Source organism: Oncorhynchus tshawytscha, linkage group LG15, assembly GCF_018296145.1.
Source record: "Oncorhynchus tshawytscha isolate Ot180627B linkage group LG15, Otsh_v2.0, whole genome shotgun sequence".
In the NCBI taxonomy this organism is placed as follows: domain Eukaryota; kingdom Metazoa; phylum Chordata; class Actinopteri; order Salmoniformes; family Salmonidae; genus Oncorhynchus; species Oncorhynchus tshawytscha.
In genome coordinates, this window is record NC_056443.1 from 6,717,667 (window position 1) to 6,731,439 (window position 13,773).

The 13,773-nt window shown below is 47.1% G+C and overlaps 1 protein-coding gene across 10 annotated transcripts in view; it reads right to left on the reverse strand.

The window, feature by feature from the left end:
• LOC112214294 (DENN domain-containing protein 5B-like) overlaps positions 1-13,773 on the reverse strand; it is a 72,268-nt gene that overhangs the window by 24,544 nt on the left and 33,951 nt on the right. For 7 of the 10 annotated variants that reach the window (XM_042298019.1, XM_042298020.1, XM_042298021.1 and 4 more), the window contains exons 2-4: positions 11,929-11,988; positions 9,104-9,213; positions 3,143-3,821 (exon numbers count right to left, since the gene is read on the reverse strand). In XM_042298019.1, coding sequence (XP_042153953.1) covers positions 3,143-3,821; positions 9,104-9,213; positions 11,929-11,988 — 849 coding nt within the window. The remainder of the gene's footprint in view (positions 1-3,142; positions 3,822-9,103; positions 9,214-11,928; positions 11,989-13,773) is intronic. The other 3 variants (XM_042298022.1, XM_042298026.1, XM_042298027.1) reach the window with 1 other exon arrangement.

The following is a 13,773-nucleotide window of genomic DNA, read 5'->3' on the forward strand; positions in this document are numbered from 1 at the left end:
ATTCCCTGTGGGAAACCAGTCTCTCTCTGAAATACACCAAGCAATTAGAGCCACAACAAGGGAGATAAGAGCCCCCAAAAAAATGAGGATAACCCAGTTTATTACCAAATATACTCTCACAAGCCTCTGCGTGTCGAGTGCAGCGACCGAAAGAGTGATTCTTATTAAAAGGATGGTTCATGGTACTTCCCTCACGTCTCAGCAACTCTATCCCCGCTTTCCTTCCCCTCTCATCCACGGTTATGATCGTATTATGTGAAGTTTATCCCCTTATTCAATACGATTACGCTGCGTCTCGACAGACTTCATTAATACATAAGCCGTGATGATTTGACACCAGCTCTTCCTAATTTAATATTCAACCCGTCAGAAGTCAGACTCCAGTTTTCCCCAACACGAAAAACATCAAAGCACCCTGCAAAAGCTCATAGGGGGTGAGGGGGGGGATAAGAGTGGAAAAAAACCGAATAATATTATTCTCTCGCCCGATGTTGACCTCAGCTGAACTACGGTGGGGGGTGATTTCAGGCAGAGATGAGAGCGTTCAACTCTATTTTGCAGGGCCGTTAAACTTTCACAAGACTTTTCCAATACTGCTTTCCAATGGAGGTTTACGTGTCAAATATTGTATATTATTGCTTGATAAATAGGGGAATGCATTGCATTGTCAACATCTGTCGGGCGGCAGGGTAGCCTAGTGGTTACCCTGCCTCTTCCGTCTGTTGGACTAGTAACCGAAAGGTTGCAAGTTCAAATCCCCGAGCTGACAAGGTACAAATCGGTCATTCTGCCCCTGAACAACCCACTGTTCCTAGGCCGTCATTGAAAATAAGAATTTGTTCTTAAAACTGACTTGCCTAGTTAAATAAATAAATACAAATGTTGATCACAATGCTGCTGAGGCCAAGTGGAAAATGCGAACGGAAGAGACAAAGATCGGCATCTGTGTTTCAAAGCTGAACATATGACACGAGGCAACTCATAGTGAAACTGTCAGTCATTGGGACTGGTCCCTATCAGACACAGTCTCAGAAGGGAAGAGACAAGCCAATAATGGTAAACAACAGAAACCAGGTGCACTCCCAGCACAGAGAGAGGGGAGAAGGAGACATGGTGTAAAGTCCCCTCATTTTCATACGAACAGTATGCGTTTGAGCAACCACCTTATTGTGTGCGCTGACTGTCTCTCTGGATGAATGCAGCGATTTTTCTGCTATTGAAATCCTTGGGCGGGCCGCCTAAGCGTTTTTTCTGGTCGCCTAATTTTCAGGATGGAAAAGCGCTTTCAGTGTTGACTAAAACTAAAAGACTAAAAGACTAAAACCAGATATAATGTATAGAAGATAATGGGACCTGTATATTTTGTATTCGTTATATAATCTTTGAGAACTAACAATCACCAAAATAAAAGTCTGGGAGAATTGAAAGATCCCTAAAGAATGATTTTAGCAGTATACATTTTAATATTATGTTTGAGCAAAAGAAAACAGCATTAGCCATCACTAAATGCATAGAAATGCAGGAAATTAGCTTTAAAACAAAAAAAAGACCTCACCTCTATGGTAGAATATGTTGAATCACAGGAAATGTGCTTTAAAACCGCAACCATTTCTCTCAACTGCATGTCAACTTGTGTAGAATTGCAGGAATTTTGTTTTTTTTATTACAAAAAATGCTTAGCTCCATGGAGAAATGTGTAGACTTGGAAGAAATTTGCTTAAAAATGCCAAAGTCTCTACACTGCCAAGACGGGGCCTCAAAAATTTGCTTTAAAACTGCGCCCCCGCCACACCCACCACCTAAACCCATTTTTGATCAAGAAAAAGACCCTGGAATGACTAAAATAGTGATTAATCATATTATTAATTACATCTCAGACCCATGCCCTCCACTGAGCTGCGGGATTGGACTAAACGCCTGCCTGCCACTTCCTTCCCAATGTGCCCTGGTCAAAGATAGTCCACAATATAGGGAATAGGGTGCATTGGGACCCATCCACAGAACATGTTACAGATGCAGTTTCCGTGCATCAACCCTTCCATGAAAGCGCCTCCAGGCAAATCAAGCACATAGTTTTTATTATAGAGGAATTAGAATGCCGTTTAGCAGCCGTGTCGCAGGGTAGGAGCTAAATGGGATGCCGCCAACGCTTCCCGGTGAAAAATGAGGAACATTAAAACGTTACTGGAATGTTTTTTTCATTCGGAATGAGAGGTTAGTCACTCTGTTTCCGTCTGACAGTTGGTTTAATAAATTAAACATGGGAGATCATTTCTCATCAAAGGATAGACGACAGATGAGTGGGGATGGATGGGAGCAGAGGGGTGGATGAGGATGAGAGGAGTGGTAGGAGGAGGGAGAGGCCTGTCTCTGTCGTTTTCTCTCAAGCAGACAGAAATGGCATGGTGCTAGTAACAGTGGAGTCCCTTTGTTTGACTGCCATCAACTCAACTAATGAACTCCCATGCATTACAGATAATTACATTAGCGACATTAAACTCCATCAATTCTAAAACAAATCAAGAGCCACTTAATGGAAACTCGCAACCCATTAATTCATTAGGCAAGACTACTTTCCATTACAAAGGACGCCAATGGACCAGAACCACGCAATCAAACATTCAACACACAAGAAGCGCTCTCAATGTCTCTTTCTCTGCAACAGTCTTCAGCCAATCAGATAATGGCATCCTGTAGTTTAGTCTACTGTATTCTACAGGGAAGTCTATGGGAAGTCTACAGACTACTGTCTGGCTGTTGGTCCGTTTACTGACCATGCTTCCTAATCCTGCTGCTGTCCAGTCAGTCAACCTACATAGCTCCAGTCCCAGGGAGAGGAACGGCACTCTACCAGACCCAGATTACAGTAGTCTAATCCTAAACTCATTTGGGCCAGGGAGTCAGGGGCAGGACCACAGATGACACCCCAGTAATGACACAGCCAGTCATGTTCCATTGGCTCCAGCTGAGGGGATGTGTTGAGGAATAGGGAGGAATGACTTATCCGAACCATCCCCCAACCTGGTATCAGTCATCACCATACCACCTGGCTGGAGAAGCAACCCCCACTCAACAACCTGCTGCCAAGGAATGTAGAGGCAGAGAGGAGTGTGTGTGTGTATGTATAATAAGCATCTCTTACCCTGTGAGTAGAGCAGAATCTGCATCTCCAGCAGCGTACAGTTGAACAGCTGCACCAGGTTCTCTATCCCCAGCAGAGTGAAGGTCTGGCCCAGAGGGAAGTCAGCCAGAGGCAGCTCCCCGGGCCCAGGACGCTGACACACGATGGGCTCGTACACCCCGTGGAACTTCAGCGAGCGCCCCGGGGGGGGCAGGGGCACCTCGTACAGGATGTTGTGCACGTAGCTCTCCAGGGGGAGGGGCGGGGGCGAGGCGGCCGTGACGGCCCGGTGCATCTGGGACAGGAAACGGCGGCAGCCGTGCATGAAGGGCATGGGCGTGATCAGACACAACGCCTTGGAGACGTAGAGGGTGTCCCGCGACGCGTCGTAGCCGCCGCACGCCGCCGACCGGCACGAGGAGGAAGATGGAGGATCTGCTTCGTCGAGGCTGCTAGCCAGAGAGTCCATGCTGGAGGAGGAAGAGGAGGAGGGGGTGGCGGAGGAAGGGTTCTCAGCCTGGTGCATCTGGTAGAGGGTCTGCATGGCCGAGCAGATCTGAGGCGACGTCACCTCCTCGTAGAAGGTGTGGACGAAGCCGTAGGTGCGAGAGCCGTCCTCCCGCGTGATCAGGAACGAGTGGAACTGGGGCTCGCGGCTGTCTGCCTGTGTCCTGAACGACAGGCCTTTGGGCATACAGAGCTACGGAGAGAGAGACAATAATGATGATTATTAATGTGGTATTAATAACTGAGATAGTTGACAGAACCAATACAGAGGCCTTACTTCTGAAACTACTGAGACTATGTGTACCAGACTGTGTTGGTGTGTGTAAATCTACATTCATGTGTATGTGTGTCGCATCCCTAATCAAGTCAGCATAATCTGCTTTGATAGCAGCCCAGTCAGCAACACAGCAGCCAGCATGAAATAAAATATGGTTGATTATCATTATGTTGATTTGCAGAGCTGAGCTGAATACAAAAATGCATCATAACACACACACACACACACACACAAACTAACCCATGTCGCTAACACAGATAAACAAGCAAACAGGCACAGCTCTGTAGTTGGCCAATGTTCTGTTCGGAATGGATTATAAGAGTGGTGAGTGAATCATGGTTTCAACTGATCACTACTGACAAGATAATCACTCCCACACTACCTCAATATGTCTGTTCTGTGTGGAAACCGAGAGGCAAATGAAAAACATCCGAAATGCTGCATTTTCTCTCCAGAAATGAGATTCTATACGCTTCCAAATCAAATCCTTCTCGCCCAAGAAATATCATGAAACCATATGGATCAAGGAGAAAATATTCCTCCATGGAAGGGAGGGCGTTGAAACCTATGTTAAAGATGACAAAGGGGATTCTAATATCCTTTTGCAACAATTGGGCCCCATCTGTGCTAATGAGCGACAGAGTTGGTCTCATTAACCTGCACATTTTCGACCTACTGAAGGTTGAAACCGTGGAAACATCAATATCAACAGGCAGTCATCAGTACAACTCTGCATTCATGTTGGAGAACATTTCCCTAAACCAACACTGCTCTGAAACACATTATACAGTATCAACAACTCAACACTCTCTGACATGTTGCATACCAGTGACTCCGTAGCACAGCGGCTTCATCTAATCCCATTGACACACTTCCATTGAAGTCTCCCTCAAAACTCTCTTCCTGTTCTAACAAAGGGAGCAGAAACTGTTGACTGTTTACAGGCTTAAATGTCATCCCACCCTCCTGTCAACCGTAACTGTGTCTGGGGCCATCAACCTGGGCCTCAGCTCTGTCTGGGGCCATCAACCGGGGCCATCAACCTGGGCCTCAGCTCTGTCTGGGGCCATCAACCTGGGCCTCAGCTCTGTCTGGGGCCATCAACCTGGGCCTCAGCTCTGTCTGGGGCCATCAACCTGGGCCTCAGCTCTGTCTGGGGCCATCAACCTGGGCCTCAGCTCTGTCTGGGGCCATCAACCTGGGCCTCAGCTCTGTCTGGGGCCATCAACCTGGGCCTCAGCTCTGTCTGGGGCCATCAACCTGGGCCTCAGCTCTGTCTGGGGCCATCAACCTGGGCCTCAGCTCTGTCTGGGGCCATCAACCTGGGCCTCAGCTCTGTCTGGGGCCATCAACCTGGGCCTCAGCTCTGTCTGGGGCCATCAACCTGGGCCTCAGCTCTGTCTGGGGCCATCAACCTGGGCCTCAGCTCTGTCTGGGGCCATCAACCTGGGCCTCAGCTCTGTCTGGGGCCATCAACCTGGGCCTCAGCTCTGTCTGGGGCCATCAACCTGGGCCTCAGCTCTGTCTGGGGCCATCAACCTGGGCCTCAGCTCTGTCTGGGGCCATCAACCTGGGCCTCAGCTCTGTCTGGGGCCATCAACCTGGGCCTCAGCTCTGTCTGGGGCCATCAACCTGGGCCTCAGCTCTGTCTGGGGCCATCAACCTGGGCCTCAGCTCTGTCTGGGGCCATCAACCTGGGCCTCAGCTCTGTCTGGGGCCATCAACCTGGGCCTCAGCTCTGTCTGGGGCCATCAACCTGGGCCTCAGCTCTGTCTGGGGCCATCAACCTGGGCCTCAGCTCTGTCTAGGGCCATCAACCTGGGCCTCAGCTCTGTCTGGGGCCAACAACCTGGGCCTCAGCTCTGTCTGGGGCCATCAACCTGGGTCTCAGCTCTGTGTGGGGCCATCAACCTGGGACTCAGCTCTGTCTGGGGCCATCAACCTGGGTCTCAGCTCTGTCTGGGGCCATCAACCTGGGCCTCAGCTCTGTTAGGCTCAAAATGACTTCCGATAGACATTTCGGAATTCCTAGCAGAACATTTCACAGTATTCTTGGATAATCCCAGGTAATGTTCCCATGGTGTTCAACTATCCCCTTATTCCGGCACAGACACAGGAATTGTGGGGGTTCTGGGTGAATGACGCACTGTTGATTATGAAGCAATAAGCTCAACAAACTGAAACACATTCATACTCTCTCACACACACACACTCATGCATATCCTTGGCCATTCTCTCACACACACACAGCTCTCCTTATTCTCACACACACACTCATGCATATCCTTGGGCACTCTCTCACACACACAGCTCTCCTTATTCTCACACACATACTCATGCATATCCTTGGGCACTCTCTCACACACACAGCTCTAAATAATTACAGACAGGGAGACACACACGCGCCTGACTCAGGGAGAGATTAATAAGAAAATCAAATAAATAGTGCCAAGATCAGACAGATAAATAAATGGGGAGAGATAACGGAGAGATAAATAAATAAATAGAGGGAGAGATAAAGGGAGAGATAAATAAATAAATAGAGGGAGAGATAAAGGGAGAGATAAATAAATAAATAATAATCATCGAGGGGGGATTTATGAGAAAAGGATTGGGATATGAGAAGCAATCATCAGAAGGGCTTTGTTGCTAGGCCCAAAGGGGCAGGAAGCATGATTACACTAAGGTCACCCTATGGGTAGAGAGAGTAGAGATGAGAGAGGAGGGGAATGAAGGGAGAGTGGGAAAGGGGATATGGATGGTGAGCGGGATGGAGATACTATAGATATGAATAAAGGGGGTTAGGTTGAGGCAAGCAGGGAGAGGGCTGAGATTCATAATGGTTCTGCTATCGAAGCCTTCATAGGTGCACTTCAGACCTGGACATGCTTGTTCCATTTCAGTCCTGGAACACGCCGCACAATGGGCCGTCATTTCCATGCCGACGTAAGCGGAGAACCCGCTGTTAATAATTCATAGGTTCTGACGCTAGTGTGTGACGTAATGGCCAGCACCAACGGAAAAATAGTGACCTTGCATCACGAGAGGCAACGGTCAGCCGACACCCAGCGCTTCCTGAACCTCCTCTATAGGGACTTGAGGGACAGGTCACGAGGTCAGCTACCTCTACTGGGGCTCAATATGCTGGGCTAGGCAAACACACACACATTGACCCACACAGCGGGACCTTTGGCATTCCCTTCCATGACAGGCCTTGTGTGATTCAATACATGACTAACGTAGTCTTCTGGTTTGTCATTTCCTGCAGTGTGTGGGTTATTTAAGCAATAAGGCCCGAGGTGGTGTGGTATATGGCCAATATACCACGGCTGTAGGCTGTTCTTAGGCACAACGTTCTTAGGCACGGTATATTGGCCATATATCACAAACCCCCGAGGAGACTTATTGTTATTATAAACTGGTTACCAATGTAATTAGAGCAGTAAAAATACATGTTTTGTCATGCCCGTGGTATACGGTCTGATATATCATGGCTTTTAGCCAAATCATAATTCTGGGCTCAAACCACCCAGTTTATAAAATCCAATAAAGCACAAATACAATTTCATCATCACCATCTTAACTTTTCCCTTTTTTCTCATGAATGCAGATATTTGACAATATAAAGCTTTGTCTTATCAGATATTCCCTCCACTAAAGTTACTTTCCACCCTGGCACGCTTCCCCTCCCCTCATCCCGTCAACACGAAACAACTCAATTTAAACTGCGCCTCCCGGGTGGCGCAGTGGTTAAGGGCGCTGTACTGCAGCACCAGCTGTGCCACCAGAGACTCTGGGTTCGCGCCCAGGTTCTGTCGTAACGGGCCGCGACCGGGAGGTCCGTTGGGCGATGCACAATGGGCCTAGCGTCGTCCGGGTTAGGGAGGGTTTAGCGGGTAGGGATATCTTTGTCTCATCGCGCACCAGCGACTCCTGTGGCGGGCCGGGCGCAGTGCACGCTAACCAAGGTTGCCAGGTGCACGGTGTTTCCTACGACACATTGGTGCGGCTGGCTTTCGGGTTGGATGCGCGCTGTGTTAAGAAGCAGTGCGGCTTGGTTGGGTTGTGTATCGGAGGACGCATGAGCCCATACGGGAGTTGTAGCGATGAGACAAGATAGTAGCTACTAACAATTGGATACCATGAAATTGGGGAGAAAAAGGGGTAAATTCCCCAAATATATATATATATATATATTTTTTTTAGACCCAAACTGCAGCAAAGCAGCCAAAGTCCATGTAGCGCCTGCAACCCCCCCTGGGTAAATCCATAGAGACAGAAGGGATTTGGTGCCTTCGCCCCATTACCCAGGATACCCTCGAGAGAAGGCACCGCATTGTGTCTTAATCATGGGCCTCTCTACTCCAATGGTGTGTGTGTGTGGGTTGTTATTTCCTAAAGCATTGGTTGGAATAATCCTAGCATGCCCTTCCTTTCCCCTGTAAACAATCTAAAAGGCCTTTCAATGCCTAGTTGGGGTATTGTTAGTCAATAGCTCCCGTTTATCCTCCACCTGTTCCCCAATAAGGTCCCTCCATCCATTCCTTCCTCCAACCCAGTTTGGTTCCCTGCTACCCACTCATTAGATAGAATAGAGCCTGTTTATTGTCCTTCTACTCCCCTCATTCAGGGTTAAGTAGGTTACTTTCTAAATGTAATCCGTTACGGTTACTAGTTACCTGTCCAAAATTGTAATAAGTAAAGTAACTTTTGGATTACCCAAACTCAGTAATGTAATCTGATTACTTTCACTTTTGGATTACTTTCCCCTTAAGAGGCATTAGATGAAGACAAAAAGGATCCATCAAACACATGTAGTGTGTCATCATAGTGGTCTCTGACTTGTGGTCAGACTTGCTCATGTGGAACAAACTAAAACACGTCCTGTTTTTGAATGCTGAATTGAACGTCACTGAGAAAACAGAAAAGTATCGATGTATTTTTTCACAAACATCCTTTCTGAATTAAAAAGTAATCCAATAAGTCATCTAGTTTTTCAAAAGTATCTAATCTGATTACATTTTTTTTTGCCAGTTGCATAACTGATTATAGTTACAGTTTTTCCGTAATCAGATTACATGTAACTGATTATAAGTTATCAGCTACCCCCCAAACCTGCCCTCATTTCTCCAATATGGTCCCTCCATCCATCCATTCACCACTCAGTTTGGCTCAGAGCTCAGCGGTGGTTCACCCACCATGTTGACAGCATCCTGGTCGAAAGGGTTCCACTCAACGTTCTCAGGGTAGTGGGCCAGGACTTTAGACTTAAACGTCCTCTTCAGGGGGCTCTGCTCAAAGTTCTCCCCTAGAGAGGGAGAGAGAAAGAGAGAGAGAGGTCAAGTCTCTGGACAACCAAGTTGACTAACTAAAGATATTGGTGTGTGTCAAAGTGTGTGTGTGTGTGTGTGTGTGTGTGTGTGTGTGTGTGTGTGTGTATAAGAGGGGAATCAGAGATCATCATAAGGGAATACAAGGAGGAAGAAAACAAGAATGAGCACAGCTGTATGTTGCACAGCATTCTGGGATATCTCAGAATGCTGTCAACAGATGTGCTACGAAGCTTTCCACTTCCCCTTCCCACACACACACACAACAATAAATATTTCCCCTTGCCGGCCTTTCTTGTTCTGGTTCCCCTCACTTTGCCAGCCTCGTGTAAAACAGCAAGGTGTAGTGAACAACACATCTACATCATTAATCCCCAGCCTTTATGCTAGGCTGCTAAAAGCTTCAGTGCTTCAATGCTTTAATGGGGCAGCAGTGTGTCTAATGGAGTATAAGCAGGACCATGTTGGCTCATGTGTCAGACAGCTGCACTGACTACAACATCAGGTCCACTGAGCAAGGAGCAGCTGGGACCGTGTCATTAGCTTAGTTTAGCTAAGCAGTAATAAGATGTGTGCAATCGAGTCATATCCATTTCCTTCACTACTGTGTGCCTTCTCTGAAGCTTCCTAGCATGGAATCAGATGACCTAGTTACTACAGACATTGTCTCTTTGTTGGGGTTCAATACCAAAACTAACAAGCCATAATCATGATTGTCCAACTGTTGACTGTTGCTTCCAATCAACTCTGTTTACAAAGAAGTCTCAGTCGGCCATTAAATCTTAGTGCTAATCCAGGCACATTATTTATTTAACTGTGGGTGACTAGGTCTCCAATACTACAGCAACAAAAGGGAGACCAACCCCCACTGATTTCAGACAAGTGAAAAGACCCGTTAGATGGGCCGGGTCGTATCGATCATGATGACCGTTTCCGCGCCTTTTGATGATACGAGCGAGGTCAGAGGGTCGTGTAAGGATGAGGAGAACGGAGGGAGGAGCAGAGTGATTGTTTTAAATGTGACACAATGAGTGGTCTCCATGGCGAATGCAACTATCTCAGATCAATGTAATGTGTTTTGCAGAGATCGTAAGATGAATAGTCTATCACCATCAGTAAGAACGATTGGAAGGTTACAGTGTTTACAACACAAGAAGTACATGTTGTTGATTTAGTTTGCTGTCGTAGTGGGACAATCTCATGGACAGTTACCATTGCAATCTTCTTCTCCTATACTAGTAAACAAGGAAATGACATGCACACACAAATGGTTCGTCTCCGGAGTGTGAGAGCTGTGTGGGGGAGGAATGATGCGAGATGGGGACACACTGCTGAGTTAATGTAAGGAGATGGAAGAGTAGAGATGTCAGACAAGCCTTAACCTGCACTGCTTTGGCGGATACTGATGGCTGACGTGAGCTAGGTCTTTGGTTAACGCTTTAGGCATTAGTGTTATTGTATCAGTGTGTGTGGGTGTGTGTGTGTGTGTGTGTGCGCGATAAGAGATGAATAATGCCTTGGGAAGTTGACATTTTGGCAGCGTTGGTGAACACTCTCCCTCTCTGTCATGTAGAGACTAGAGAAAAAACAAAGGTTACAGCTGGATAACCTCAGTCCTCCAGAGGGATGTCTCTCTGTGTGTGTGTGTGTGTGTGTGTGTGTGTGTGTGTGTGTGTGTGTTAATCATTGAATTTCCAACACTAGACTTTCCAGATATCCTATGCTAAATGGATGGCATGTCTTTAGCATGTAAACACAACGCCAAGACGTTAATCTGCTGTTAAGCACTCTGCATCTGCTTTTCTCTCGAAATACACACACTATCCTGCCATCTCTTGCCTAGGTGACTTGTGTGTTGCAGTGCCAGTTGGTTAGCTCCTGGTTTCTGTGTCTGTGTGGAGGTGCAGTAATCTGAACTGGCAAATGAAGGATGACTAAACTCTCTTGAGGCCCTTAGCTGAGACAAACAGGAGTGGACAGGACAGAGAGGAGAGGGCCTAAGCCTCTTTCCTCTCTAATGACACTCTCTCTCTCTTACTCATTCTCTCCATCTTGCTTACTCACTCTGTCTCTCAAAGTTAAACTAGGACACACATGAAATAAGGGAGAGAGAGAGAGAGAGAGAGAGAGAGGAGAAAGCCAAACATCCACTCTCAAAAACAACAGTGAAAGAAGAGAGAAATAGCCTGGTAAAACTCTTTCATAAGAGAAAGAGGATGAAGGTAAAAATAGCCCACTTCAGAGGAGAGTGACTGATTCAAATAACAAGCTCTGAGAATCTGACCCACATACAAATGACCGGGGAAGGGTCGACCGGAAGAGAGAGCGAGATATATATGGAAAGATAGATATGGAGAGAAGGAGGGTCTGAAAAAGGAGGAGGGCGAGATGAAGGAAGAGGAGACACTATGCAAGTTAGTATCTGAAGGGAGAGAGGGGACACTATGCAAGTTAGTGTCCCATCTCTCCCCTCAGATACTATGCAAGTTAGTATGTGAAGGGAGAGAGGGGACACTATGCAAGTTAGTATGTGAAGGGAGAGAGGGGACACTGTGCAAGTTAGTATCTGAAGGGAGAGAGGGGACACTATGCAAGTTAGTATCTGAAAGGAGAGAGGGGACACTATGCAAGTTAGTATCTGAAGGGAGAGAGAGTTGTACACCCCTACATGGGATTCAGTTGGTGGAGTTTACCTGCGGCTGCTGTATCGGGGTCCCTGCCTTGGCGGTCAGCCTCTAGCCATTGGTACAAAGCTATGGTGGAGGCACATGCAGAAAAGGGACAAAGGAAACAAACAAAAAAACAGCCCATGTCAAAACAAACGCAAACAAAGCACACAAAAGCAAAATGAATCGATGATTAAAGCTGAATGAGACAAGCATGAACATGAAACGTAAGTCTGACACATCAAAACAGAACATAGCAACATGGGAAAAAAACATGGCAAGTCCCAATAGTCTCAAACCGCTTCCTTTCCTTCACGACCACTGATCCAACAACATTTGATAGGTATAAGCAATACATTATCAATCTATCCAGATCGTATATGTATCAGTGGTAGTGAAGGTGAAGAGACACACTGGAGAGGCAGGCGTGTGAGAGTACTGGGGACAGAGAGTAAATGTATTAGCATGTTGCAGTGACAGTGTGACATGATGGCGCAGAGGGTGCAGTGGCTTATGACTTATCGTTAGTTAGTGAGCAGCAGGCTGTCTGGCTGCAGGCTGCAGACTGGACCATGTCATTAGGATGACATTCCCTGGCAAAGTCAAAGCAGAAGCAGCCTGCCCAAACCCCGGACCTGTGGTATAGCAGAACTCACAGCTTCAGCCAAGCACCACGATACATTTTGTTTCCTGTAGATTTCCTGAACATACCATGACAGACTGACCAGGTGAATCCAGGTGAAAGATATGATCCTTTATTGATGTCACTTGTTAAATCCACTTCCATCCGTGTAGATGTAGTGAATTTAATGGCTTAAAAATCCTTCTTTAACCTTTGAGACAACTGAAACATGGACTGTGTATGTGTGCCATTCAGAGGGTGAGTGGGCAAGACAAAATGTTTAAGTGTCTTTGAACAGGGTATGGTAGTAGGTGCCAGGTCCACCGGTTTGTGTCAAGAACTGCAATGCTGCTGGATATTTCATGCTCAACAGTTTTCCCGTGTGTATCAAGAATGGTCCACCACCCAAAAAACATCCAGCCAACTTGACACAACTGTGGGAAGCATTAGAGTCAACATGGGCCAGCATCCCTATGGAATGCCTTTGACACCTTGTAGAGTCCATGCCCCGGTGAATTCAGGCTGTTCTGAGGGCAAAGAGGGGGATGCAACTCAATATTAGGAAGGTGTTCCTGTTTGGTATACTCAGTGCACACACTCACACGCCAGAAACGGCACCATCTTGAATCTCACACTATCAAACATTCTCTCACACAAACATGCCTAAATCATGCATGCACACTGCACAGCCCAGTCTCTCCTATTCCAAGCACAGTCATTCAGAGCCATTGGTCTGCAGATTAAAGGCCCTAGCTAAGTCATTAAACCTCTCCCAGACAACTGACTGACTAAGCCACAGACCTCTGACTGTCTCTCATGACTAAACAGGTCAATGACCAGAGTGGAGCCACCGGTGTGTGTTTGTGCGTGTGTGTGTTGTCTCTCACTGAAGGGATCGGCCCTGAAAACTGAGCTCTACAAACACACAAGCCCAGGAGACTGAAGGGTCAATATGGGGTCATTATGACACAGCGTCTCTCTCTCTCTCTGCCCGACTTTGATTATAGCACAGCAATACAGCAGCACATTGTGTCCGCTGGCCAGGTGTGTGTGTGCGGGGGCTGTGTAATGACAGACCCTGAGGTTAGCACTTTCTGAACCATTTCTGAACCCTGTTGTACAGCTTTATGACAGCAGCACAGGGCTCTGTCAAGTCATTACAGCGGTCACTATCATTACTCCAACCCTGACATGGAGATCACACACACACTAAAGCATGTACGCATACAGGCAGGCACACGCCAACCGAA